At 36.6% G+C, this 27,158-nt stretch overlaps 1 protein-coding gene across 1 annotated transcript in view; it reads right to left on the minus strand.

The window, feature by feature from the left end:
• The window catches only part of HNMT (histamine N-methyltransferase), a 46,839-nt gene extending 21,338 nt beyond the window's left edge, over window positions 1-25,501 (minus strand). The window contains exons 1-4 of the mRNA XM_090267239.1: window positions 25,246-25,501; window positions 20,040-20,092; window positions 3,080-3,187; window positions 1,887-2,017 (exon numbers count right to left, since the gene is read on the minus strand). Of these exons, the coding sequence (XP_090123365.1) occupies window positions 1,887-2,017; window positions 3,080-3,187; window positions 20,040-20,092; window positions 25,246-25,382 (429 nt within the window). The 5' untranslated portion in view covers window positions 25,383-25,501. The remainder of the gene's footprint in view (window positions 1-1,886; window positions 2,018-3,079; window positions 3,188-20,039; window positions 20,093-25,245) is intronic.
• Between the last annotated feature and the right edge of the window lie 1,657 nt (window positions 25,502-27,158).

The raw sequence follows: 27,158 nt of genomic DNA on the forward strand, positions 1-27,158 counted from the left end.
AGAAAATGTTGCAGGCTCCTATGTTGACAGAGTCTCTAGGAAAGGACTGGATAAAGCATGAAGTTTCATGCTTGGTCACAAGACGCTAAAAGTCAGTCTATCCATTTTTAATAATTCTGGGCCATCTATGGTGAAGTGCAGGGACAGATCTTTACACCTAACACAGCCAGAGCTTGGAATTTTACCTTGGCAGTGGGAGACTTTCCCTAAGGACTTGTATTCTTGCAATTTACCTCCATAGACACTAATTTCTAATACCTCATCTTTGTCTCTCTTGGATAAAAATTCAATATTCTATGTAGATTCCCATGATAGAATTTATTGCATAAAACAAAACCAACTTAATCTATAGCCCCTCTCACTTAAATAAATTGAAGGAAGTGGGCTTGCACATGGCCTATGCTGCCTTGGCAGCCATATTTAGTATTATGTCATTCCATGTTGTCCACCACAGGGACCATACTAAGACAGGTACCCAGATACAGCTAATCCATAAGACCATCAACAATCTATGACATGGCCTGGTTAAAAAAAAGGGGTGGTGTGCCACTATGGATGCTCTGAAATTTGATCTAATAGACCCTGAGATTCTCTGTAGTTGACTGTGAATATTAAATTAAAAATGTAATGAGAGTGTCAGGACTATAAGGAACAATGAAGAGACAGAGAAACAGCACAGAAAAATGCAGAGCAGACAGAGAGTAAGGGAGGAATACTCATAATGCGGTGGAAACAGAACTGTTGTAAGAAAAACAAACATGGAACATTTGAGAGAAATGAGAGAATATCTGAAGCTGCAAAATTTCATAGCAGGAAAAGAATGGATCCAGAACATAGCTGGAGGGACTGGCTTTCGTTAAAAGGAGGCTTTTATAATAAGATAAAAGATATGATAGGTACAATTGCAGCCTTGTTTGTAAATTTGGAGGGTGAAAAAAGATGAGTGTCCATCTGATGGCTTCTCTTTTCCCTACACAGGATGAAGTGAGGCCGTCAGTGGGGATGAGTGGTAGGAAAAGGGTTAGAGGAGGTATAAGGAGAGAGGGGAAGGTACGAAGCAGTTGTGTGAGGAGGTGGGAAGCAAACCTAACGGATGACTCTCATAGGCTTGCTGCGCATTCCCTTACAGGTAAAGGACTTTGTCATCTAAGAGAGCAGTGGGATTGCCTGAATATGCCAATCTTGGAATCATATCTTCTTTTGATTTCTTTTAAGTTTATTCCTTTGCAGTAACCGTACTTGTGGACTACAGAAAATAAGAAACATCTTGTTGTTAATTGTGATATTTCTAAAATATACTTATCTTCTAATGGATGCCTATACACCCATATGCTATACAGAAATATCAGTGGAAATATGTTCCCATAACATCTCCTTTCCAAGAAATACACTATCAGTGCTGGACCATGGAAATAAATTCCTACTGAATGACTAACTGATATTAATAAAACTTTATTAATCCAAGGAATCATTTAATCTGCCCCTTTTGTCACATGCACACTAGCCAGGTCATTGAGGGAAGGCAAAAGCAAGAAAATTTGGAAAAACTCTGAAACATTGGTCCATCCAGACCATTAGAGCTATTGGAGAACTGTGGTAGGATATGTTACACTCTACTGTCCTCAAATCTATCTATACACTTTCGGTCTTATGGAAAAAAATCAATAACTCTGGATGTATTTTGAGTAGAGAAAACTGGCTTTTTTAATGTTACAGAAGATTTTATAGTATTATTAATATATATATCCTCAACTTGAATATGCTCACTTAGAAAATCAGAAATCAGATTCTCATTTTTCTTTTTAAAGTTAGAATATTAAGCACTCTTCATATATATTTCTGAAAAATCTCCTTTCTGAGAGTATATAACAATAAATATTTCTTACCTGAATCATGTGTATAAAGTCCCACTTCTGAAGTTCTTTTTTCTCCATTATTCTGTTTTGATATTCAGATGATGTCTCCTTATGCCAAGCAAACTTTATGTTCTCGAGGTTTGAAGACTTGGCTACAAACTCTGAAATACACAAAAGAGGTGGCACACCATCAATTTAATTGCAAATTTGGAACCTATTTCCATTTAGAATTTTAATGCAATCAATGTTATATACATAACAAATATAAAACACATTTTTCTTTTTTATGTAGCTCTAGAAGACCAGAGAGTTCATCCTGATTTTCATCTAGTATTAAGTAAAATTAGAGATGAAAAAAGAGTAAATAAAAAATAATTATGAGAACCCTGATCAAACATAGTCTACACTACCTCAGTATTAAAGGGGAATTAACTGGTGGATTTTATCAATGAAAAACTGATGTAAAACAGGTTATATAATTCTGTAACCCAGGAGTCAGCAATCCATGGCCCATGTGCCCATATCTGGCCCTCTACCTATTTTTAAATGCGCTGCAAGCTAAAAACACACTATTCTATTTCCTGACTTCATGCCTTTGTCTTTCATATCTCACACTACTGTATTTTTAAATGACTGAACAAAAAAAAAAAAAAAAGAAGAAGAAGAATACTATTTTGTTGCATGCAAAAATAATATCAAAGTCAAATTTTAGGGTTTATTAATGAAATGTTATTGGAACATACCCACAGTCATTAGTTTATGTATTGTCTATGACTGCCTTTGTGCTACTGTGGCAGAGTTCATTAGCTGTGACACAGATTCTGGAGTCTTCTAAGTTTAAAATATTTAGTACTCTTCGGCTTTTTGCAGAAAAAGTTTTCAGATTTCTACAATCACCCATTAAACATAAGCTCTTTGAGGATAGCAATTCTGATTAAACACTTCTAAATGAATTGATAACTGTATCTAAGAATAAACACCAAAAATAATAGTTCATGACCAGTGAATGGATAGACTCAGAAATAAAAGGGTTTAATTATTCACTGTTCATATTATTAGGTATTTAGTTATCTCTGCCAAGAAAACAAATTAATTAAGTTCTCTCAATAAGCTTACAAAGAACATATCACAGTAATGATGCTATTAATGATTAGAAGGACAAATTTAGGATAATAAACCTTTTGGGATAGAATTTGACATATAGCACCGGGAGTTACAGGTACCTTTGTACTTGGAGATTTGTTCAGCACTTGGTTCAATAACTTCATTGTTGATAGGGACTCCTGGGTATTGAGCCTGAACTTTGGAGAGAATTTGAAGATCAATTTCACCTAGAATACAAGCATAAGGAACAGATCACACCAGTCCAGAAAAAAATAATGAAAAATAATTTCAAATAGTTTATCTGTTTTAGTTTTACTAGAAACCCTAGCATATATAAGGAATAATGCTCAATTGTTGCCCTGCATATCATTTATGATGCAGAACAGGTAGGTTATAAGTAGGAATAATAAAGTAATTTGAGAAGTGCTACGATTGCTATTCATTGATTCATTCATTCATTCATATAGTTTATTCAATATATATTATTGTATTACATTAAATCTAAGATGTCATTGATCATAGGATGCAATCAACCCTTCCTTTTGTACCACTAAGTCAAAAAAGCACTCTTAATTATAATTTTAAGGTATCATTAACTGGAAAATATATCCCAATTTCACAGATGTTAAAATATGAAAAAAGAAGTACCTTAGAATAAACTAGGCTAGGTCAGAAGCATACAAAAATATGTCTGATGCAAAATATGTCAGGTACAAAAAAGAATACAAAAATATGTCAGACATCTATCTTCAAAAACACCATGGTCTAGTGGAAGAGATAGACATGGAAAGAATACTGTCTGGGTTGAGCTGAGGTGGGGAGAAGAAAGGAGACAGTGAGGGAGAGGACAGGAAGACAGGCGAGCAATAGAAAGCTTCATGGAGAAAGATCACTCCTGAGCTCCATGTTACAGGGTAAGTGGAAGATAGCCAGAGACTTCTGGGGAAATGAGGAATTGCAGGTAGAGAGAACAGGACAATGGAGGAATTAAGTCAGGAAGCAGAACAGTCTATGAGGGGCTATTGGCAGTTCAGAATTTTGAAATACTAAGCAAGGCATGACCTGTAAGAAAGAGATGACACCAAAGAGGTAAATTGATAGAGGGTTATAGCAGAACAGATATCTGTTCATTAATTCATGCATCAATGATTCATTGATTGTTTACTACGTGCCAGACACTGCACTAGCCACTAGCAAATGATGATAAGAAGAGACATACATTCCTGCTGTGATGAAAATTTAGCCTATAAGTGATTGCACGAGAGAGATGGTGGTAACTTGGATGGACTTGAGTCCCAAATCTGTTTTCTCCACTTACCAGGAATATATGACTTTGGTAATTTGCTTTACCTCTCCAAGCTGTATTTTTCTCATCATAAAAATAGCAATGATGATACATAATTTATTAGTTGTGAGGGTTACATGACGCAAGGCATAGAAAGCACAGTGCAAGACAGAGTTGGCACCCAATAAATGTTAGCTGTATCTTTTTAATATTATTGAGGTCCTTTTCTTTAAAAATATATCTTCTCTCCCTATCACTGATGCCCCCAACGTAAATTTTGCTCTCTTAGATTATGATGCTGATACCTTCACTAAAATAAGCATACGTGCTGGTGAGACTTGCATATTAAAATGATGTTAGTCTTTAATATTTTGGCATAAATTACATTAACAGAACCTATTTAAGGTTAGATATGATAGGCAACAAAAAAGCATAGATCATAAGATTGGGAGGTCTGAAAGAAGGAGATCAGGAAGATAAATCAGGAACAAAATATGCTAATGTAGGAAAAAGAGCGAGTACAATGGTATAATGAGAGTATGATAGTATAATAGGAGATGCTGAAGTGTTATGGGGGGGGTGGGATATAAACTGAAATGGAGGATGAAGAAGACTATGTGATAGTTTCCTTTGAAGCTGTCCCCACCAATACGAAACTTTAATTTCTCAATTCAAGCTGTCATTAATTGGCCCCCTACTATTTGACAAACCCTATACTTTACTTGGAACATCTCATTTAACCCTGACATTAATACTACTGCAAACTCCACAAGAGTATTCCCAGTCAGAAAAGGTGACAAGTAATTTGATACTCCGTGGATATTAATATGCCTGAAATTTAAGGCACATTTTTCTGATTCTAAAGTATTTTCTAACAATGTCATACAAGAAATAGGAGAATAACAAATACTAAAATGACACAGGAAGTTTTTTTTGTTTTGTCCTTCTCTACGATAACAATTTTTAAAGAAGGAAAAATAACAAAATAAAGGAACTAAGGCAAAAGCAGCTAAGAAAAGCTGTGAGTTAATGAGAAATAGAGATTCCTGCTTGCTCCAAAGGACCAGAAGCCAAAAGTTCTGTTCTTGGCTCCACCAGCCTAGCCATATATTTTTAAATAAATAAAAAACAAAAACAAAAAACAATTATGAGGATCTGAAATCCAATATTTTTAAACTCAGGTAGTTGAAATGCAATCATTCCCCACTCTGGGGCTTAATGAGCTCTTCTCCTAAGATGGATCTGTTCAAATGGCAAAATGCACCTAGGCCATTCCCAGCATATGTTCCCACCAGTCACCTTCCTAACCAGCAGAATGTTCTGCCACAGTCAGAGCCAGCCAGTGCCTTCTCCTATGGCAGTGATGGAGGACACAATGCTAGAACTGCACAGAAACCATGGTTCACATAATAACCCCTAGCGTATGAGCTCATGCGTGGACATGACTCATATGTGTATTCACTGTTGGACCCCTATGAGAAATGAACTAACAACAAGGGGAGATAATGAAACTATTTCTGCAAGAGTTAGCACATTAAATCCATTTCTGACTTCCTAAGTTGGTGGCCACACCCCTATTTGCCAGGGACAGTTCCACTCAATGCTCCCTGTTCTGGTGTCGTATCTGGTTTTGTTACAGAACCCCTGGGCTGCTCCAGTTGAAAACAAACCCACGGGCTCTTTAGTTAGGGGCCCGATTGCCCGCCGCCAAAATTATAACTCTCAATACCAGAGTTTGGTGAAAAGAAAAAGAATTGTTTATTTAACAGTTATATAGATTTAGTTATTTGCGGATTTCTGTTGTTAAGTCTTATGCTCTTTAAAATACCCACAAACACATATCCTTGCCTCCCCCCCTTCCAAACCAGGCTAGTTTTCGGAAAGTCAGAGAAACTGTTTCCCTACTTTCCAAACACAGTTCAGCTTTACCAGCAGCTGCCAATCATTCAATCCTGATTGGGGAGGTCCTTTCTGTGCTGTGGTGCCCTCCAGCTCTCAATGCAGGACCGCCTGGATTCTCAGCCTCCTTGCAAACTGCCTTCTTCCTGCAAACCGCGCAGATCTCCTCTCCTCCTCAAAACCGCATGGCGAGAGCCTCTTAAAGCAGCCCGGAGACCCCTTCTCCAAGCCACATGGAGAAGGCCCATTCACCAAGCCACGTGGAGGGAGCACACGGGAGAGCGAGAGAGCGAGAGAGCGAGAGTGCGAGCGCGAGTGAGAGCCCGAGTCAGAGCGCCAGAGCGAGAGCCAGAGTGCCAGTGAGAGCCAGAGCCCGAACGAGAGCTTGAGAGAGTCTCAGAGTGAGAGTCTCAGAGAGAGAGCACGAGCGAGAGCCAGAGAGAGTCTGAGAGCGAGCGTCTGAGAGTCCGAGCGCCAGAGCCAGAGCGCGAGTGAGAACCCGAGTCAGAGAGCGAGAGTGTCTGAGAGTCAGAGCCCGAACGAGAGCTTGAGAGAGTCTCAGAGTGAGAGCACAAGCGAGAGTCAGAGAGAGTCCGAATCAGAGCGCCAGAGCGAGAGCCAGAGCCCGAACGAGAGCTTGAGAGACTCTGAGCTAAAATGTCTGCAGCTGCTTATATATCCCTGACTGCGTCATCGGACGCAGTGGGCGTTGCAAACAGTTCTGACCATTCACAGAACCTTACGTAGGCTCTGTGTGCTTTCCATACCGTCCCCTGGTTCAAGACTCCTCCCATCTGCCTGAGGCTTTGGATGCATTAAAGCCATTTGCATAAGAAAGACAGTAGCCACCAGCCTCAGGCATGTGGAAGCATTTGAAAAGCTGCTTACTTCTCCCCATCCCCCAGCAGCAAACTCTGGGGATTTTTGGACTCCCTTGTTTCTGTAACAGTTTTATTTCTCATTTTAAGTTGTTTTTATTTCTAACAAAGTATTATTAAAATTTATTTTTGAAAATAGGTTTAAAAAAACTATTTAATAGACAAATATAATAAAAACTTGTTTGATAAATATTTTAACAAGTTATTTTAATTATTTTGCCCACTCCCTTCAGCTGTCACTCTTAAAAGTATCCTAGGTTTGACAATAACTATTGCCACCATGCTCATAAGGCACTTATTTTCAGTGCTCAATTTGTTTCTTATAATAGACTCTATTATTTCTTAGCGTGAGGAGAGAGAGAGAGAGAGAGAGAGAGAGAGAGAGAGAGAGAGAGATTCTGTAAGATAATATATTTTTGGTCTCATATCCTACATAGTTTGCTTTTTAGCATCCTTCAAAAACAGGAGACATGCATATATTTAAATGATTTATATAAAACTTTTCGGTAATGAAAAGAGAGTCAATAGAGGTAGTTCAGATGTTCTATAGTATTACAATCTAGCCTAAAACTATAGCATTTTGTTATATGTATTTTCTTGATACCTCATCTATACTGTTTAATATCCATCCAGTCACTCAAGCTTTGCTCCTTCCTTCATCCTTCTTCCCTGTCCATCTGCAAGTTTTCCTGCTGTTTACTTTCTCTCTCGTCCCTACTAGCAATGCTGTAGTTCAGGACCAAATTATCTATCTCTTGAAATAATGCAATAATATCCTAAAAATTCAATCTATGTTTTCTGAACTCTATCTTCCTCAAAGCCATCCCTACAACAACCATTTAAAACCCTAAGCTAAACAGATCCATTACTTCCCTACTGAAAACCTTCTAATGATTAATCAACCAGCTTAAAGGCTAAGCTTCTTAACTAAGCATAGACCACCCTGCTTAGTTCCTTTTTCTCATGTCTCACAACTTCATATTTTGAAACAAGAAACCCCAAATTTGTTATATTTCTACCTTTCTCATCCCTCCTTTGCACCCCTATACACCATGCTCTTCCATGCTGTCTTTTGCCCATCTTCTCCTTTTACAGGATTATTTTTCCCTCACTTCCTCACTTCATCTGACTAACTCCTATGCATCTTGAACATGCCCACACAAGACTAAATGCCTTGGTAGTCTTGCCCAGAGCGTGCAAGTATCATCAGAACCCTTCAGACAGAAGCTACCCATCAAGTGACTGGAGATGACAACCCATATGGAAACCTTCTTGTGTTCCTAGATCCTATTTTATCCACTAGCAAAGGCTGAGTCCAATGAATTTGTTAAGTAGCTTCAAAGACTCTAAAATGGCAGACTGAACAATTGAGCAAGTTTGACCATCAATCACTGAGAAGCAGACAAGGGGTTATCAGACCCTGTAGAACCATGAACCAACAGTAAAGATATATTTTTTTTAAAAGAAGACCATTTGTTCTTTCTCAATTGAATCCTTCGGAGAAGGACCTATAACATTATGAACGTACCGTACCCAGTATCAGACATTAAATTCTCCATAAATGCTTTTATAGAGCACAGAAGCCAAACTAATGTGCTAAAGAAGAATGGGGGAAAGTAAATTAGAAGTGAATCAATCAAATAATTCAAAAAGTCTGAGCAAATTCAGGGGTAAACAAACAAAAATGGGGAAGCTTGTAGTTTACTTTTTTATTGTACATTTCAAAGCCCCCTGGAAATCTTATATTTGAGATCCAGAAAACAGCATTTAGGGGAACAAGGCAATACATTTTTATTTCATAGTCAGTCTCCTTTCACATATAATTTCATTACACATTGCTTGATCATAATCCTGACAACTGTAGACTATATATTTTGACATCCTAAACCTTTATATACATAAATGCAAAACATTGTTTGGGTTAACTAAAGCCTTATTATGTGCTCTTCCTAAAGTTTTGGAACAAAATCTGCAAAGTTTTTGTTACAAATGGAAAAATTATAATGATTAAACACTCTATTCCAATATATCATCCTTTTTTTCTTCTTCTCCCCTCCCCCACCCTTTCCCCTTTCTTTCCTCCCTTCCCATCTCCTCTCTCGACTTCTATTCTGCTCTCCCTCTTTTGTGACTACCAAAGCAAATGAATAATTTTAGAGTCTACATATTATGATGATGTAACTGATTTTCTCAGTTGGTCAATATGTGGTACTTGAGCAAAATTAGAAAAATACAGATGTGCATCAGCACCAAACAAAAATGATTTTCTATTAGGCTGGGCTGAGGTGGGTTTTTTTGGTTTTGTTTTTTTGTTTTTCCTGTTCTGTTTAGTTCCATGCTACTATCTATCAAACAGAATATGCTGACTTTTTGATTTGGAAAGTGAAATGAAAACTACATTTTAAAACTCTCCTTCCTTGCAAATGTCTGGGTTTTTTCTTTTTTCGTACCATCCTTTCCTTCAAATCAGCTGCAACTAGAATATTGCCTCTCCTGTCTCCTTTCTGGAGTAAAATAAATGTTTTGCTTAATTTTTCAGGCAGATATTTTTGTGGTTATAATAGCATGCTTTCATATGAGCCACATTTTAAATGCATCATGTCTATATTTTAAAAGGGACATATAATTGACATTCCTGACACAGAATTTATAAAAAGCTCAAAAACAAGAAAGCAGGGGTGAATCTCATCTTTTAGACAACTTTCTCTACTCCTTGAATTTCAAGTATATATTTAATGAGATAGCAAAGAGATGTATTTTTTTGCTTGAAATCCAAGGTCATCTAATTAAAAATGGAAAATATATGAAAAGGAAACCGTTAAGGTCTATATAGAGAAGAAACCAAACTTAAATACAGTGTTCACCATAATTAACTTATGCAAAAATGTTTAATATCTCTACCCTTTCAATTGTACATCTCTAATTAGAAATAATATGGTCTATGCTACAGGATCATTGTAAAGGTTAGAGGCTTTATATGGAGATAATTTACCACAGTTCACGATATATAGTAATTACTCAATAAATAGAAGCTATCATACATTAATTCAAGAAATATTGTTAATTAACTACTAAACTCCAGATGGTAATCACTGGAGATGCAGCAACAAATAAAACAGACAAAAACATCCAACCTTTATTGATAGTGTTAAGTCCCATGGATAAAATCAACGCAAAAGAGTGAGAGGAAGCCATGGAGGGGATCTTCGTGATTTTCCACTGGCTAGTCAAGTTTACTTCATGAAAACAGTGACATTTAAGAGAGGCCTAAAGGAGACTGGGAATGAGGGAAATGTCTTCATTTCCTAAATGGAAAGCTCCATACTAAAATGACAACTTGGAAAAGCACTCATCATGTGTTCATAATAACTTGTCCTTCTAACTGAGCCTATGTTACATGAAAAACAAATCCCAAACTTGAGAACGCGGTGGTTTCCCAAATGAGAAAATATGCAGATCAAGAAAATGGGGGCTTAAAGACTGTTGAGGTATCTCCTGCCATTTGATTTCCATCTATTCTTGCTTCATTTCTCATGTCAAAATATATGTCAATTCTTTAGATTATCAGCAGGAAAATTTTATCTTATTACACATTGCATTAAGATTATTATCTTCCCTGTTCCCTCTACTAGAATACAGGCACACACAAAAGTATTTCTAGGGAGAAAAATTGTCCAGATAACCCTATGCTTAGTGAGGAAAAATAATTTCTGCTACGGTTTGCAACCAGAGCAAGAACAATCTGACTGTGAGTTGCAGTGTGAAAGGTGTGATTCTTGACAAGATCTCCCCCTACCCCCCGGTCCTGGTTGCCTCAGTATTGAGGCAGTTTTGTCAGTATGGGAAAATAAGAGAATATTAAAATATCTGTAGGATATCAGGAAGGGGATTATAGATATACAGTATTCCCTCACTTATCGTGGGTATTATTCTAGATCCAACCCCCCCGTGAAAGGTGAAAATCCATGAAATAGGAACCTTACATTTATTTTAGTATTTATATATATTTTAAGGCTTTATAAACCCTTCCCACACACTTATAAACCATTCCTAGTCCCTTATTAACCTTTCCCACTCCCTTATTAACCTTTTCCACATTTTTATAAACACTACTTATGTTCTTAAACATATTCTACATTCTTAAACCTATGTAACTTTAACAACATACATATACGGTACCGCAAAATCCTGTGATTTAGTGAAAAATCCGCGATAAATAATTAAATATAATATTTTTTAAAATCCCCCGATACAGTGAGGCCGCAATAAGTGAACCACAATATAGAGAGGGACTACTGTAAATTCTGAGCCAAATGGGCACTGCCATTTACTTTGGTGTGTGTTCTGGCTGTTGGCCCAGGAACAATACTGCCTGAATGAATGCTTGCAACTGCCGGAGGCCTAAGAAAAGCCATGCTACTAGTTCTTATGAAATAGAAACTTAGAGAAGATGTCACAAAAGGAGCTGAATACTGAAGTATAGATATTTGATAGACAACTCAGAAAAGACTAAATGTTGTCTTAACTTTTAATTTATAAATTTTAAACATATAGTTGACTGCTACTTCAGCACATACATAGATAAATCATATATACAATATTGTAAGTTATGTTACACTGAGCTACTCTTAATGAAGTGCTAACATTCTCCTACTTTGTTCATACCAATGAGAGGATTTACAAGATGAGAGTAGTCCTAGGTGATAACATAGTTGGTGAGTTAATGAATATCAGTGCTCTTGCGCTTCTCCAGAGCTCTTGCGGGCTCGCTCTCTGCCTCTTTCTGCCGTACATAAACTTCGCAGTCTGTCTCTCTTCTGAGCTTCACTGCATTGGTCTACCACATTAATAGTTATTAAAAAGCAAATATTGCTGAGGAAAATTATTAGTCATTTACACCTTAGTGTGAGTAGGGAGTCTGAGAGCCTGCTGTCCTTGTGGAATAAGAAGCAAGAAATAGTCAACGGAAAACATCAAGTACACCTCAAGGAACAGACAGCAGACAACTATGTACCCTCTTTTGATCAACATCACCCTCAGCCTTGTCATCACGGCTAACATACTCAAAGCAGGCATGGGAGAATCTATGGGCTCTGCAGAGAGATCCAACTACAAGGCAGGTGAAATTGTTCTTAAATAAAGCATTTGTACAGGTATAATTCTCTTACTGGTGAGTCAGACATGGTCAACTGACACCAGTCTGTCATGAATGCATGCGTCAGAACAGTGTTCTGTGCGTCAAATTGCTGAAAGAGCTATCAAAGCCAGTGAGTCTACTCTTTACCATCACCTCTCAGCAACTATAAAATTATTGTTTTCATTTAGTTCATTTTTTCCTGTCCTTGGATATTAAATTACTACTATAGACAACCTAAGACACAGACAAAAGTGTAAGATAGAAAATAAATATCTCACTTCTAGAGAAAGAAAAAGTTAATCTTTGGTTTATTTCCTCCTAAGGTTCTTTTTCCTCCCTTTGAACAAATAATTTTCTTTAGTCTGCACAGGTGAGATCATCATGTATACAGATTATTTTAACTTTCTCACATGAGAGTTAAACCACGAATATGTCAAAATTTATTAGTCTGTTATTTATAGTGGTGCCACTATTTTCTAAATATATGTAAAAAATTAATTACTAACCTTTTATAAATGATATAAAAATATAAAAGTATATATTTATGTACAGTTTTAGATAGATAGTTATACTTAGTTTTAGGAGTTTTGCTATTATGAGGAACTCAACAAGAAACCATGAGTTTTATGCAAAAAAATCTTATTTTTTTTAGATTAATTCCAAGAACCAGAATTAATCATTAGAATGAGACCCTTGATCTTTGGTGATATGGAAAAACAAAACAAAAATCCAACCTAAGGGGCCAGCTGCTGAGAAAGGATGCAGGCTGGAGAACTGTAACACATTCTCAGAGGCTCTGCGGGTGGAACCCTTGCAGGTGGGGTCAGGGGCCCAGGGTAGGTGTGGGCGGGATGAACAGGCGTCTAGGAGAAGGGGATGAAGCCGCAGTTGGGGCTGTGGTTGGGCAGCAGGGAAGTGGCTATTTACCAAATGTGTCAATATTTTAACAAACAGCATGACCAAGCCTCTGTGTATTAGAATATCAGAACTGTTCTTGATACATAATGCCATATTATTTTTAACATTTTTGTTTCCTTTCATACCCTTATCTTTTGTACATGAAAGATTTCATATTGCAGTACCCTCATGACTATTGCATATTAGCTTTCTAAAACTTCTCAAATTATTCTCAGTATATATTTGAACTTTTCTCCAAATAGTTTTTTTAATATTTTGTATTAAATATATTATCAGCAAACACTTTTTGCTGAAAATATATTAGCAAAACATTTTCGTTAATATATTTTTATTAACAAAATATATTTGTACTTTTAAAACATTTCTATCAGTTCTTTACTTGTTAACAGAAACTAAGCTGCAGAAGATCCTCGGTATTGACTCCGATCTCTATAGCCTCCAAATCCCTTGTCACATGTATTATTAGGTTCAGTATGTATAAAGTGAGGATGACAACAGAACCCCTACACCAAATCTACATGAGTGCTTGTATTGAATCATAAAGTTTTATTTAACAGTGAATGTCAAATGAAAGACTATTCACTAAAAGACTGTGTCCCAAATTGGCACAAAACTGGCAAGGTACAAATTTGTTCTTCAAAAAATTATAGATATATGTCAGGGACTTTCAATTACATGGCAGATTACCAAAACTGCACGAAAAACACTCAAATGTTAACAACAATAAAAGAATGTGTGTCTACCATTGTATTTCACCTATTTTACTTGTATCTAGGCCATTACTGCGTTGTTATTGACCCTGGCTGGTTTGGCTCAGTGGATTGAGCGTCGGCCTGCGAGCTAAGTGTCGCTGGTTCGATCTTCCACTCAGGGCACATCAGAGAAGGAAAACTCTGACTCCAAAACACCTCTGCTGCCTTGCGGCATACCTCTTGAGGGGAAAGGCTAAGGGAGTAAACCCCGACAGAAAATCCGGAGCCGGAGTCCCTAAGGCGGTTTGACGTTGTAGTCAACACCGGCAACTCCTGCGGCGCACCTGAAGCCAAGCTGTATTGACTCCGTCTTTCCCTTGGATCCTTCAGCTGCGAAGAGAGGGGGGGTCTGCTGCATGGGCAACAGCAGACCCTCCATATCACCCTGCCCAGGCTCTGTAGCTTCAGCTTCACTGGAGAGGACACTCCAGCGTCATCGCAAGATGTCGATTCAACACGGGAGGAGACAGATACCGTGTCACTCCCGAGTCGGACTGCACAACCATTCTCGGCGGTGCAGATAGACTCTTAAGAAGCTACACCATCGTCTCTCGAGACGGATGGCTGCCGACATACATACTGCGTTGTTATTTAATTCTAAGGCTGTGCAACCGAGTTCGTTTTTCTACGTATATAGTCATCCAATCTGCCAATAATGATAGTTTCGTCTTCACTCTGCCCATTACTCCATGTTCTCCTGTTTCAAGCCTTACCAACTTAGCCCAAAACAATCTTGTTTACTTTGGTTTTAATGACAATGGCTCTAATGTTGTAGCATCATATTCAGTTCTCTCAAATCTGAAATGTATCTGTCTTTAACAATATCTTCATGCTCACTGAAAGTTTTAAAAACTTGGTAAAAACGTATATGGAGAATAGTTTATTTTTAAATAATATCATTATGAATGCCTTTATACCTGAGGCCCCAAACCGGTTACCTGAAGTACAGTCCTAACCCTGTTATATTAGTGAATCACTAAGGTACATATCCTTCTAACCACAGAGTAATTGCTAATATGCTGCACATGAGTAAAACAGTTCTTACTCATTTCAAGTTGTATATACTTAGAATGAAAACTAAAAATCGTCTGTATATCCAGAGGTCCCATGTAAATTATACTTCCTTAATAACCAAACACAGTATTCGCCACACCACTCTGGAGAAATGCCTACCTCCTTCTAGGTTACTCATAAAATCATACAGTTTGGGCCTATAAACTCATTTAACAGCTCAACCACACAAGAAATCAGTGCCTAAGTCCCTCTATAGCATGTCTGAAATGTATTTTTCCAGCTTATGCTGGCAGTTAGCTCTTCAGCTTCTAAGATATATGCTTTTATTTCTGGACAGGCTTGATCATTAGAAAACTCTAATACTGAACCAAGAAATCTCTCTCTCTCTTTCACCATTGGCCCTTCAGGGGAGTATGTTCTGTAATTTGATCAACAAGAAATACCTGAAAATGGCAATAAGCACATTCATATTCTTATTTTCTGGGCAAAACTCTCAATTTCCTGTATTTCTTCATTCATTTCAAATTTGCTGAAATAGATTGTTGGCTTATTATGAACCACTGGAAAACACTAACCTTTGCTATTTACCACCTCCTGGCTGCTAAAGTTGACATACTGGCTCTTCCAGTTCCTGTCCTGTTTGTTTCACGTCTATCTAACTAGCTTAGAAAACTAAACCTCTGTGTCACCTTAACATGTCATTTATGAAAAGAGATTACTAATCTGATAAAATTAGACTTTCAAGTAACTGGTCATAACTGAGTACTTAATCTCTCCTTGGACAAGTCAAAAATTAACTTTTATATTGTTTAGCACAATTTGTTCGTCTGGACTAAAATCAAGAGACCTGAATTTTGTTCTGCCTTTGTGAGTCTGTTTTCTTACTTTTAAAGTGAGGGTATTAATGATCTTCAAACTCTCTATTTTTTAATCTCTGTAAGAATACTAGTGTCCATTGTTGTAGAACACCAAAACCACCTAACTTATGTCAACATGTGAGAAAAATTATTAACAACAACAAAAAAATGGTATGAGAGTTCAAATCACCTATCCTTAATATGTGAGTTGCTTCAGTGGATTAAAAACTGTATACAATATAACATATGAGGAGAATTCCCCAAAATGGAATTTATTTATAAAAGTGTATTCTTACATGTTTAAACTTCAGTCACCTTCAAAGTACTCTCCATTTGATGCAATACACCTATCGAGGCATTTTTTCCACTGCTCAAACAGTTTTTGAACTCATCAATTTTGATGCCTTTTAGCGCTTCTGCCGTTTTCTGTTTCACCTCTTCCACATCAGCAAAATATTTCCCTTTGAGGACTTTTTTATCCGGGGAAACAGCAACAAAATAAAGTTGCTCGGGGTAAGATATGGTAAATAAGGAGGGTGAGGCACCAAGGCCATGCTGTTTTTTGTCAAAAACTGCTGAATACCAACAGTGGTAAGGGCTGGGGTATGTAAATCACCCATCATGAAATGGACAAATGTGTTGAAAGAGTCTTCAAAAAAAAAAAAAAATAACTGAAGCCAAACACAGCCACTTACAACAATGCCAGCTGGTACACTGATACAAATGGGTTCCCAGGACACTCACCTAGTGGGGAAAGCCTGTATTACAAGGGGCCAGCCCTCCAGAAGATAATTTCAGGTTTTTTTGTCCCCCCCTTTGTATGAATGTAGTAGTAGATTATATAGGGTATGGTAATTGAGTTGGTACACAATAGGTTAATACGAACAGAAGTAGAAAGCTGGGTAAAATGAGATTGAGTTATACTTCTGTTTAACCCTTATAAAAATTTCTGGCATTTGAACACAAGAACTGAACAGTTCAGCAGATAAAATGATTCTCTTTTAAAGAGAGCCCAGATCAAGGAGAACACATTGCCCACTACTGCCTTCTGAAAATTTTTTCTAGGCTTAAGTTATGCCCTGTAAATTAATAGCATTCTTCTTTACCAAAAACCGTGTAGATTTCTTTTTCTCTATGTACCATCTAGACAACACTCTTTAAAAGCTGAAGAATCATGGAGTTCCACTGAGTGACTTAATTTTAGAAAGCATTGATGTTGAAGGTGAACTAAAAAGCATATTCTATGAGATTTATAATACAGTGGGATTGCTCTCAATATCTGAAAAGCAATGCTGAAAGAAACTTGATATGAATACTCTGAGACTTCAAATGAAGCTATCTCAGCTGTTCATTGTATTTCATTAAAGCACATATCACATAACTTTATACTTCCCAGTTTGACCTCCGTAAAATCTACAAGGTCTATACTTCTGTTTGTGATTTGTTTCTCCTAATTATCTCTCTTTTTGGGGGGGTTGGGGGGTGCCACATTGATTTCATACATCTTCCTGTGTAATCTATGAATAACAGTACTATTTATCAATTATATTTTATGGGTGTGGTACATTACTTAAAGATGACATCAAAAAGTTGGCCACCAATTTCCTTTCTTTTGAACTGCTTGGCTTCTAGCCTGAATTTCCAAACACCTCTTCAAATACCTTACATTCTCTCTAAACTGTGAAACCTCTCTTCACACAAATATCAACCTCTACACAAGAGTCAGGAGACAGAAAGGATACATATGCACCCTTGCTTGTGTTTCTGAAAAGGAAATCAAATAAGCCATCAAAGAACATGAGCATTAAGTGATATAAAAACAGCAATTTCACATATGATTGTTTGCTTTTTGTATGTTTTTCCATTGTGGTGGTGAGAAGTGGTAGCACTATTATGAATGCAGAGAGAATATTTACATCAAAGATACGCAGAATATGACCTGTAGGCTGTCTGGGCAAATAAGAAGAGAACATCTAGGAGGTAAAACCAGAGCAGACTATAAGCTAGGACTGAAGTAGAATCCTGTAAGATGCATTATGAGAGCTGAGCCAAAGGTACCAGACAGGGCCAGTGACCTTATTTGCCAGGGACTGGAGTTCAGTGACTGATCTGGAAGGATGCTTAAGATAATGCAAAAGTCTCAGACACAATATAGAACTTCTAAGGGGACCATTTCTCTAAGGCAAGGATAGGAAGATTCACACTTATTGTTCTATGTAATGTGCTTACATTTGGGCAATGACAGGTTATCAGATGAGCATCTCCCAGTGTGTGCACACTCAAATTGAGTGGGGTGTCTCTTCCCTCCAAAACACTGCTCTTTTGTGCCTGGAATATCTAGACCTAACGATTTTAAATTATTGCTTTTGATTTCATGTAGCTTACTTCAACAGTGAAAGCTAAGTATCTATAGCTTGGATTTCTCTTGGAGTTCTTCTTATATTTATGATCAATTTCTTGTGAAGAGTGCCCTTAATGGGCACCCGTATCCTACCCAAGGCATGGCCTGCTTTTAATATAATGTTAGGGCTCAGGGAGAGGAACTCCAAGTATTGTATCCTTTGTTTTGATAAGTTCTCTATATTAGTTCCTATATGAACCTTTATGTCAGGAATCACTGTGTGGGCCAGACGTTCCTATTTCTAGATAGCTTAAATGTATCTGGACAAAGTTACATTAGAAATTCAATTAACTTTTATTAAAAGGTCAATTAACTTGCCCATGAAAGAGATTGTTTATAATTATGTTTCCTTGTAGGGCTCCTCTCCTTGTCCAAGTACAGTGACACTATCAAATGATAGTTGCCTGAAACTCATATGCAAAACACACTGGAAGTGACTATTTTGGTTAAATAAATTAATAGGACACACTCTGGGCAACTTATCTCTCTTATAATCCTTAAGACTTAAAATACCAGTAAGTGATAAAATATTTTAGCTTAAACTTCTCTATAAGATCATTCATGATGAAATCTTTTATTATTTGTCCTTGTTTTCTATTTTCTTGGTGAAAGATGATAAAAAAAGTAAAATGATTTTAAGGGCTACATTATATCACAGTGTATTTTATGAGAAACAAACAAATAATGGCATAAAAAAGCAGCTGTCCTATTACATTAGCATGTTCTTGGTTATCTTTGTGTTAATATGGGCCAACAATTCATTCATTCATGTGGTGCTAAAACTATTATACTTAAAGAGACTCAAGAGATTACCACTTGTCACTATGTAGCATCTACTTGCTACCAAGTGCTAAACAAAGCAGTGATTATTTCAATGGAAAATAATGAAGAAAGAGTAGGAGAGAGGGAGGGAGATAGAAATAATATATATAACTACATTTTATATATTAACATACTAACGTCGGCCTCCAGATGACTAGCAACTTAAAAATAAAGCAAGCACAACTCAGAAGTTTGATATGAAGCTAAGCCTGGGGATGAAATTTTTTGTTTTTGTTTTTGCAAAAGGGAGCAGCATGCACATTATAGGAGCAGTAACAATGTGCTAACCACTTTATAAATGTTATCTATATAATTCTCATTACCACTCTATGAGATATGATTCATTGTTCCCATTTTACTGATAAGAAACCTGAAGGCTGTGTTTCAGCCAAGGTCACACGGTTCATTGGTGGCAGTCAGAAACTACACCCACATCAATCTGCCTTTCCAGACTTTCAATTTTCCCCTAAGATAAAAGCACTGGCTCTAAGAGTAGTGATGGCATGAAAAGCTTGTAAAAGGGGACTGGAGAGTGTGCTGAATTCTAAGAGGGCACTTTTGGAACTGAAGCAGAGGAAGGGAATGGTTTGGGCAAGTGCAACTCAAAAAGCAGAACCACGAGAGGGTAAATTAATTATGTCATTAAGCATATTTTTCTCAGAGCAATACTTTTTCAATGACTGGAGCTGTGCATTTATTTACATTCCAGTACATGCTTCTTATCTCCTCATGGACTGGCAACAGTTTGCAAACCAGCAACCAGTCTATGGACCACACTTTTAAGTGGGACAAGCTTAAGGAATGTTTTATGAAATCTTCCTTTTCTGTGAACAGTTAAATTATTTTGGATAATAGTTAACCAAATATATTCTATATGTTTTTCCATGTGTAAAAAAGAAAGCTACAACTTATTACATTACAGATAGTAACAAATGCTGAAGTCCTAAACCCTACAAATCTATGGGGGTATTGGTCTTAGTTGAAGTGATATTGCCCTTACTAATTTTAATAAGCTGATCTCTTCCAAAAGTAGCTTTCTGAAAAAATGAACAATATTGCCATCAAACAGCATGATGTTTGAAGTGAAATACAAAATTTAAAACGTGTTATTCATACCTGCACCTCCACCAATGCTTAGAATCTTAATTTCTGACTTTTTATCTCCAATCCTGAAAAAAGAAAAATTATGTTTTTTAAAAAAAATGTGCTAAGTGTTTTGAGAAAATCTGATTATTAAGTCTAGGTGAAAAGAACAGCCTAAAATTACAGGGAACAAAAACTAGGCCAACATGAAAGATTCCAATTATTTCAGTAGTTATATTGCTGTCTTTAGAAATCTTTAGAAATACAGGTTCCATTCATTAGCAATCTTAAACTGGGAGACATTTAAAAACACTATAAACATCTCAGAGGTAAGGTAAATCATTTGTTGAGAATTTATTTGGAGAACAAGAACAGAAAAAGTAGGTCCTTGAGTTTTGTAATATAATTAGCTATTCATTGTACATGGGCATAGGCTGAGGTGATTCATATGCTCTCTGTGATAGCTGCCTTCTTTCCTTTCTTCTTGCTAACTCCTTTTCAACAAACAGATGTTTATTAAACATTTATTATATGCATATTCTAAGCACTGAGAATATAAAAATGAATAATATACTACTTTTCACTCTAGTGAGATGTGAGATAATAAAGCTGTAGTACTAGAAATAGAGTGAAGTTGATGTCCTAGAAAACAACACTACAACTTGCTTTAGGTTGATGTAAAGGGGTCAGAAAAAAGTATGAGTGCACAATGCCAAGTTTCCAGCAAGGAGGACTTGGTAAAGTGTGGTGCCAAAAAGGAAGCTGGTGAATATCATTTGATGACAAGTGTATGTTTTGTTGGGGTTTTTCTTCTTGCTTTTTGGTTTGTTTTGCTTTGATGAATCTGAATTCAATAGGCATTTGGATATGCAAGAGTTAATCTGGGTGAAAGAGATATTAGGATAAGTGATGTATTCTGGAGAAATATTGTTATAATGGTCAAAACTAGGAGAGTAGATTCCATCAACCAAGGATATTGCAAATAGTTAGAAGAGCAGTGGGATGATCATGCAATACCAACTTTTAAGTCCCTGGATTATGCGACATACACAAAGAAGCAGAGGAAAGAGCAAAGCCCAGAGATATGAGGAGTATTAGAGAAGGAGAAAGCCATCAGTAGTGTCAAAGGTGGAAGGGTGTACTACTAAAAAATAAAAAAGGGAAAAGATCGCCATTGAATTTGGCAATATAGATGTATTTGATAATAGCAGTTTTAAAAGTAGGCTGAGGGCAGAAGTCAGATGGCAGTAGGATTAAAAGTGAAGCCAATAAAGAGAAAAAAGGATCTAGAGAAACTGCTGCAATAGGATGAAAGAGTGAGAAGAAAAGGGGAGGCTGCTAAGAGGGGAAACATGAACTGAAGGTATGTTTGCTTGTTGGGTTGTGAACAAGTCTGTTCCTTGGCTATTAAAGAACCTGCACAGAGTAATAGGATGAAGGCAGAGTTTAAAGCAAGGTTCTTAAAGAAATTGGGAAGTATAGAATCAAAGACATTTATCAATGAGTTGCCTGCCTAGTTCTAATTAACTTACAACTCATAATCATGAGTCTTAATATACCCATCCCTATCTATGTTCTGGGTTAATTCTTTAAAATGTTCACATCTGTGGCTAGTGTAGTGAGGCTATAGGTCAGAGCATCCAGGTCGAAATCTCAGCTTACTGATTTGTTACCCTGAGCAAGTTATTAAACTTCTCTGCATCTTTATTACCGATGAAATAAAATAATAATACCACCTGCCTTATAGGATTGCAATAATGGTATCTAACTCATGAAGGAATTATGAGGATTAAGTGTTTTAATTCATGTAAGTCCCTTAGATCAGTGTCTACTTACTCATGACAAGCACACAACACATATTAGCAATTATTATTCTAGGTGCAGCTAAGTGATTTAAATTAATTAACTGTTTGAATCCTCGCAACTCCTCTGAGAGTCAGATACTAGTATTATCCCATTTCATACATTACAATGACAACTAATAATTATTGAAAACTTACTGTTTAGGATCTAAATACATTACATACAGTAACAATAAAACAACTATTTACAGCTATAATTTTCACTCTCTCCACCCTACTAAGAGTTAATAAACTTACGTATATTGACATCTGAGAATCTCCCAGCAAACAGCTGAGTTAACATTCAATTGTCACCCACTCAAACTCTTCCCCTACATATTAAGTAGAGGATCTGAATCACTTTTAAGCGCCTCATTATTTGATTAGATGGACAACCAAGGATTATCAGGTAGTTTGGGAGCTCCCCTAACATGAAAAACAGAGACCAAAACAAAACTCAGAAAAAACATGCAAAGAACAGTGGAAAATTTTCTAAAAGATAAAATAAGGCATTACACGTGTGCAAAATGAACAGAATGTGATAAAAAATAACATTTTTAAAATTAAAACTATAATAGCAAAAATTAATAGAAAGGCTGAAAGATAAAACTGTAGAAAACTGAAAATATAAGAAAATTAGGGAATCGATTCAGAAGGTCTAGTGTTTGCTGACTACAAGTTCCAGAAAGAGAAAAAGAGAAGGGAAGAATGATTTAAAAATACCAAACTTTCCTTGAAAAATCTGAACCTCAATTGAAACAGCCAAGGCAATACAAACAAAAATTGGTAAGAGAAGATCCTAAAAGCTTCTAAGTAGGAAAAAACAAACAAGAGACAAAAAAGGCAATAAGCCAAAGATGACAAATTTGAATGGTATCGGGTTTCTCAACAGTAAATCTGGTAGGTAAAAGGCAATGGAAGAACATATTTAAATGTATAATATAAAATCATTTCAGCATAGAGTCTCAGACCCAGTCAAAATGTCCAAAGATGAGTATAGATTGAAGGCATTTTTAAACATACAAAGTCTCAAAAAATTTACCTCTTTCTCAGGAAGCTGTTAAAGGATTACCTGAAGGATAAAAAAAGAAGAAAGAAAGAAGCAATAAGACTAAGCAAACCAAGAAAAGAGGGACACGGGATCCAGGATCAGGGAATCCATTACCAGACAGAAGAGAATTTATAGAAGGTGAAATAAATTCTCTTATCAATAATTGTATAGCAGGCCAATAGCAAACCACAGACTGTAGGGGAAAGCAGCACAAAGAACTTTAGAAGAGATGTTCCCATGGGGAAAAAGGAACAGATTACTTGATTTGCTGGAATATGTTGAGAGGAGAGTAATACTTCTGCTTGAGGTATAAGTAATGATAGGTTCATAAAAAACTAAGGAAATCTAAGGTTCATAGAAAACTACAATCAAAGACAATAGTCAACTCTAGGAAAAACAAAAAGCTGGACATAAAAGGAAATGTAATTGTAGTATAATGCATTGTTTGAATATGAATATACATAGGCAAAATGATATAATTACTCAAGTTACTTAACAAAAATATTTTACATAAATATATTGATATGATAAGGGAGGAAATGTATATGTTTATTTAGCTATTTTAACACAGAAAACTGAAGAAAGAAAATAACATGTTACTTAGAATTACGAAAGAAAATTCCATAAGAAACAAAATACTTTAGTGTGTGGAAAGCAGTTGCATTTGGAGAGTGGGAGTCAGGGTTGGGAGTGTGTAGGGCAAGGAACAAATATATATATAGGCTGTCGTAATAAGCTTTTCAGAACCATTTCACTTAATTTTTTTTTTTTTAGAATGAAAAATAAAGCAGTCATGCTGAATACTTATATAGCTTAGAAACAACTTAAAGCAGCAATTTTAAAGGTCCTTCAGCTAAATTTCATTCCGAACATTACTTTCAGGAAAAAAATTACTTTTAAAATAAATGATAGTTTGATTTAGGTTATTTCTAATTATATATTACCGACATAATGCAAACCTATTTATGTCTTTGAAAGTTTTTCATTTTTTTACAAGTTCTATATTTAACAGTTCGAATTGGATTGCATATACTTTGAAAAAAAAGGGTCATCATTTATTATGTTATATCCATTCATGGTGCCTCTTCAAACCAAACTGACTGCTAAAGAAATCCAATTATCTTGATCAGCTATAGACATGAATGCAAACTTTTAGTTCTGCAGAATAACTCAGAAATTAACTTGTTACTTTTAATTTTAGAAATGAACAAGAAGTCCCAAAGAAGTAAACTATAATTAGTTTCCATTTATGAAGTATGCCTGTTTACTGCCTGCTCTGATTTTGGCATCATTATTCCATTACTTTTTAAATTAATAAATTATATAATACTCTACTTTTAAAAACCACATTTAAATTGTATGTCAACTGTAATTAAATTTAAAAAATATTTTAAAAACATATAAAAACTAAACTGTAAAAAAAAAAGAAAAATAGGGAGCAAAAACGCAATTCTATATACATCCAGCAATGTCTGTTCTGGTCAGGCATAGGTACCATTCTGGTCAAAGAATTTCAGGCCTATAATAGAGAAACCCAGCAAAAGATAAAATTTCAGTTTCCTTTGCTGTTGCTGATTGTATCTACAGTCAGTCATTTCTTCCCAGTTTTCCATCATTATTTTCTGAAGCAGAGTAAGTTATACCAATCCACCCCTAGATAGGTGATTTGATTACCTTTAGCATGTGGAATCTGTTACTCTCACAATGCTTATCAGCACTGGCACAAATTGAACACATTAATCATGAAAAAAAGCAGTCTGCAAAAAGGATAGGAACTAGTGAGTTTCACTGATAATAGGAAAATGCTTTTTCTTTTCGGCCACATTGCTAATATTAAGTTGAAAGGAAAAGACAAATTTTTTGGAGCGTGATAACAGGTAATAATGGATAAGAAAAAATGAATTTAAGTGAATACTAGGAGAACTAAGAAGTAGCCACATAATCCTCAGGAGCAAATAGTATTTGGTAATTATTTGAGTCAAATGAGAAGAATATTAGACTCCATTTGGGACATTTTTGAATGAGAAATTTATAGGAGGGCTCAAAAATCTGAACTCAAAGATATGCATCTTATCTTTTCCCAAATAAACAGATTTGTGCCTTCAAATGGTTAATGTTCATTTCCATGCAGCTGTAAACGTTGCATAAATAGGTTCTTTTGAATGTTTAAAGCAAATGTCTAAGGCGCCACAGGAAAAGGGACACAGTGGGGAGAGGAGGGAGGGGAGCTGCTATCGCAGTAGGTTCTTATCCCCTGGCCCAGCTGCACGGCTGGGCTCCACCCATCTATCACTGAAAAGAAAGCACGGAGGCTCGTCCCTTTGACGAAAACGTCCTTTTTTGTTACCTTGCTATTATGCCTGGCAGCTTCTTTTCCATGAATTCCTGCATGCACTGGTGTTCCGTGGAATTGCTGAGAAACCTCCGAAAAGATTCAACGTATCTGCTGTGATCAGAAAACAAGCTCCTCATGGAAGATGCCATATTTGGCTTCCTGAGGAAGACAGGGAGGGAGGGAAGGTTTAACTTCCCCTCTCTTTTCCCAGTTCCTTTTTGTCTCTCCCCGCCCCCACCAATTTGTTTTCGGAAAAGAAAAAAGCTTGCTTTGAATTTAACAATCAATGCAAAGGGGTGTGTGCAAAGTTCATTACTAGTCAGTAGGAGTTTCACAATGATACTTTGAACCCCTACGCAGTTGTTTTGTAAGAATTGGAGGCAGTAAGCAAGGCAGTAAATCCACAGCTAAAACTTGTTTTACTTCCAAAGTTCAGAGAGTTGTAAAAAAAAACTACAGTCTAATCATTTCCTGTTTTGTGAGCAGCTACCTGCTACTAAGTTGCAAGTGGGAAAGTGGTTGCTTCTAATGGGTGACTCAAATGTTGGAAAATTTTAGTTTCAGGTAATAGCTAATAAGCTTTAGTAATCACTATATGTCAAAACCTGTTGTTCCAGGAACTGGAGGTATGGCCCAGCTTGACTCCAGGTAACCATAGCATTTCCACCTTTGTGCCTCAGGAGGACGGCAAGCAATCAAGACGGTATCTGAGCCATTGTACTCCAGGGTGACACTAGCACCGGCCAGGACACAGATACAGGCCACCACCTAGGACACAGATGAAAAAATGCTGCAGCTTTTTTCTGATTAACTTTTTCCCTATATTCCACACCCCTTCTCTATGCTTTTCTCCTCCTTATGCAAAGGGTTCATTTATAATGGAATTTAAGATGGTCTGTTAGGGTACAAACCCGCAGTCTTCTGAGATTGCTGACCATCTGAATAAAGCGCACACAAAGATTCAATCCCTGTCTCTGCTTATTGGGTCTGGTAAATGACAGGCAGCAGGAACGCTGGCTCTTCCAGTTTCACTTTCTGGGCTGACAAACAGAGGAGTAAACTCGCCAGCTACAAAACTACAAAGCACTTTCTACATTTATAGCTGTTGAAATTTTCGATATGACTCTCATCACTTGCTTGCTTTCTGTGGAGAGTTTCATGCCTTCATGTCCCTCAACCATTAACTTAAAACTCATCTGCTGCATTTCTTAACATACTGATTAATTTGTTGTGATTTAGAAAGTCTCTTCAGAATAAAACATCAGAGAAGAACCAGAGAACTATGAGCTAGAAGGTCTCAGAAGCCTATGGGAGAGAAACGAGGGCACTGAGAGAGGAGTCTTAGCACAGGATTGCAGGGTACTAGGGTAAAAGCTGAGTCCGTTGGATAGCTTTCTGAAGTATTTCTGAAGGTGGGATCATAGATCCTTAGGGTTAGATGAGTCGTTCGAAAATCCAGTAGTGTCACCGATCAAAAGACTCAGCGGTAGAGTATCCAAATGCCGAACCTTTCACTTGGGAAATGGTCTGGTAAGAAGCCACCCTTTATCCAACTAAGGATTACTAATAATAGTATACAACTCATAGAGGAGTTGTGAGAATTAAATGAGTTTATATACATCTCTTAGAAATGTGTCTGCCTAAACCATTCCCTTTTCTGATTTAGTTCCAAAATTGCCTTGTAGGCATTCAGCATACTCCTGACCCTCTTTTATAAGCATGTTATGGTCTTGTTACTTTCAGAGCCATAGGTTTTATCCTAGGGGAAAATGGGAAGTCTGGAAAACAGGCTGATGTGGCTATAGTTCCTGACTCGGCCACTAATGAAATCTGTGACCTTGGCTAAAACATAAGATTCTGTTTTCTCATCAGTAAAATGGCAATAATGAATTATATCTCACAGAGTTGTTGTGAGAATTATAGAG

The sequence above is a fragment of the Furipterus horrens genome, unplaced genomic scaffold (genome assembly GCF_987537825.1).
Source record: "Furipterus horrens unplaced genomic scaffold, mFurHor1.1.pri manual_scaffold_1, whole genome shotgun sequence".
In the NCBI taxonomy this organism is placed as follows: Eukaryota; Metazoa; Chordata; class Mammalia; order Chiroptera; family Furipteridae; genus Furipterus; species Furipterus horrens.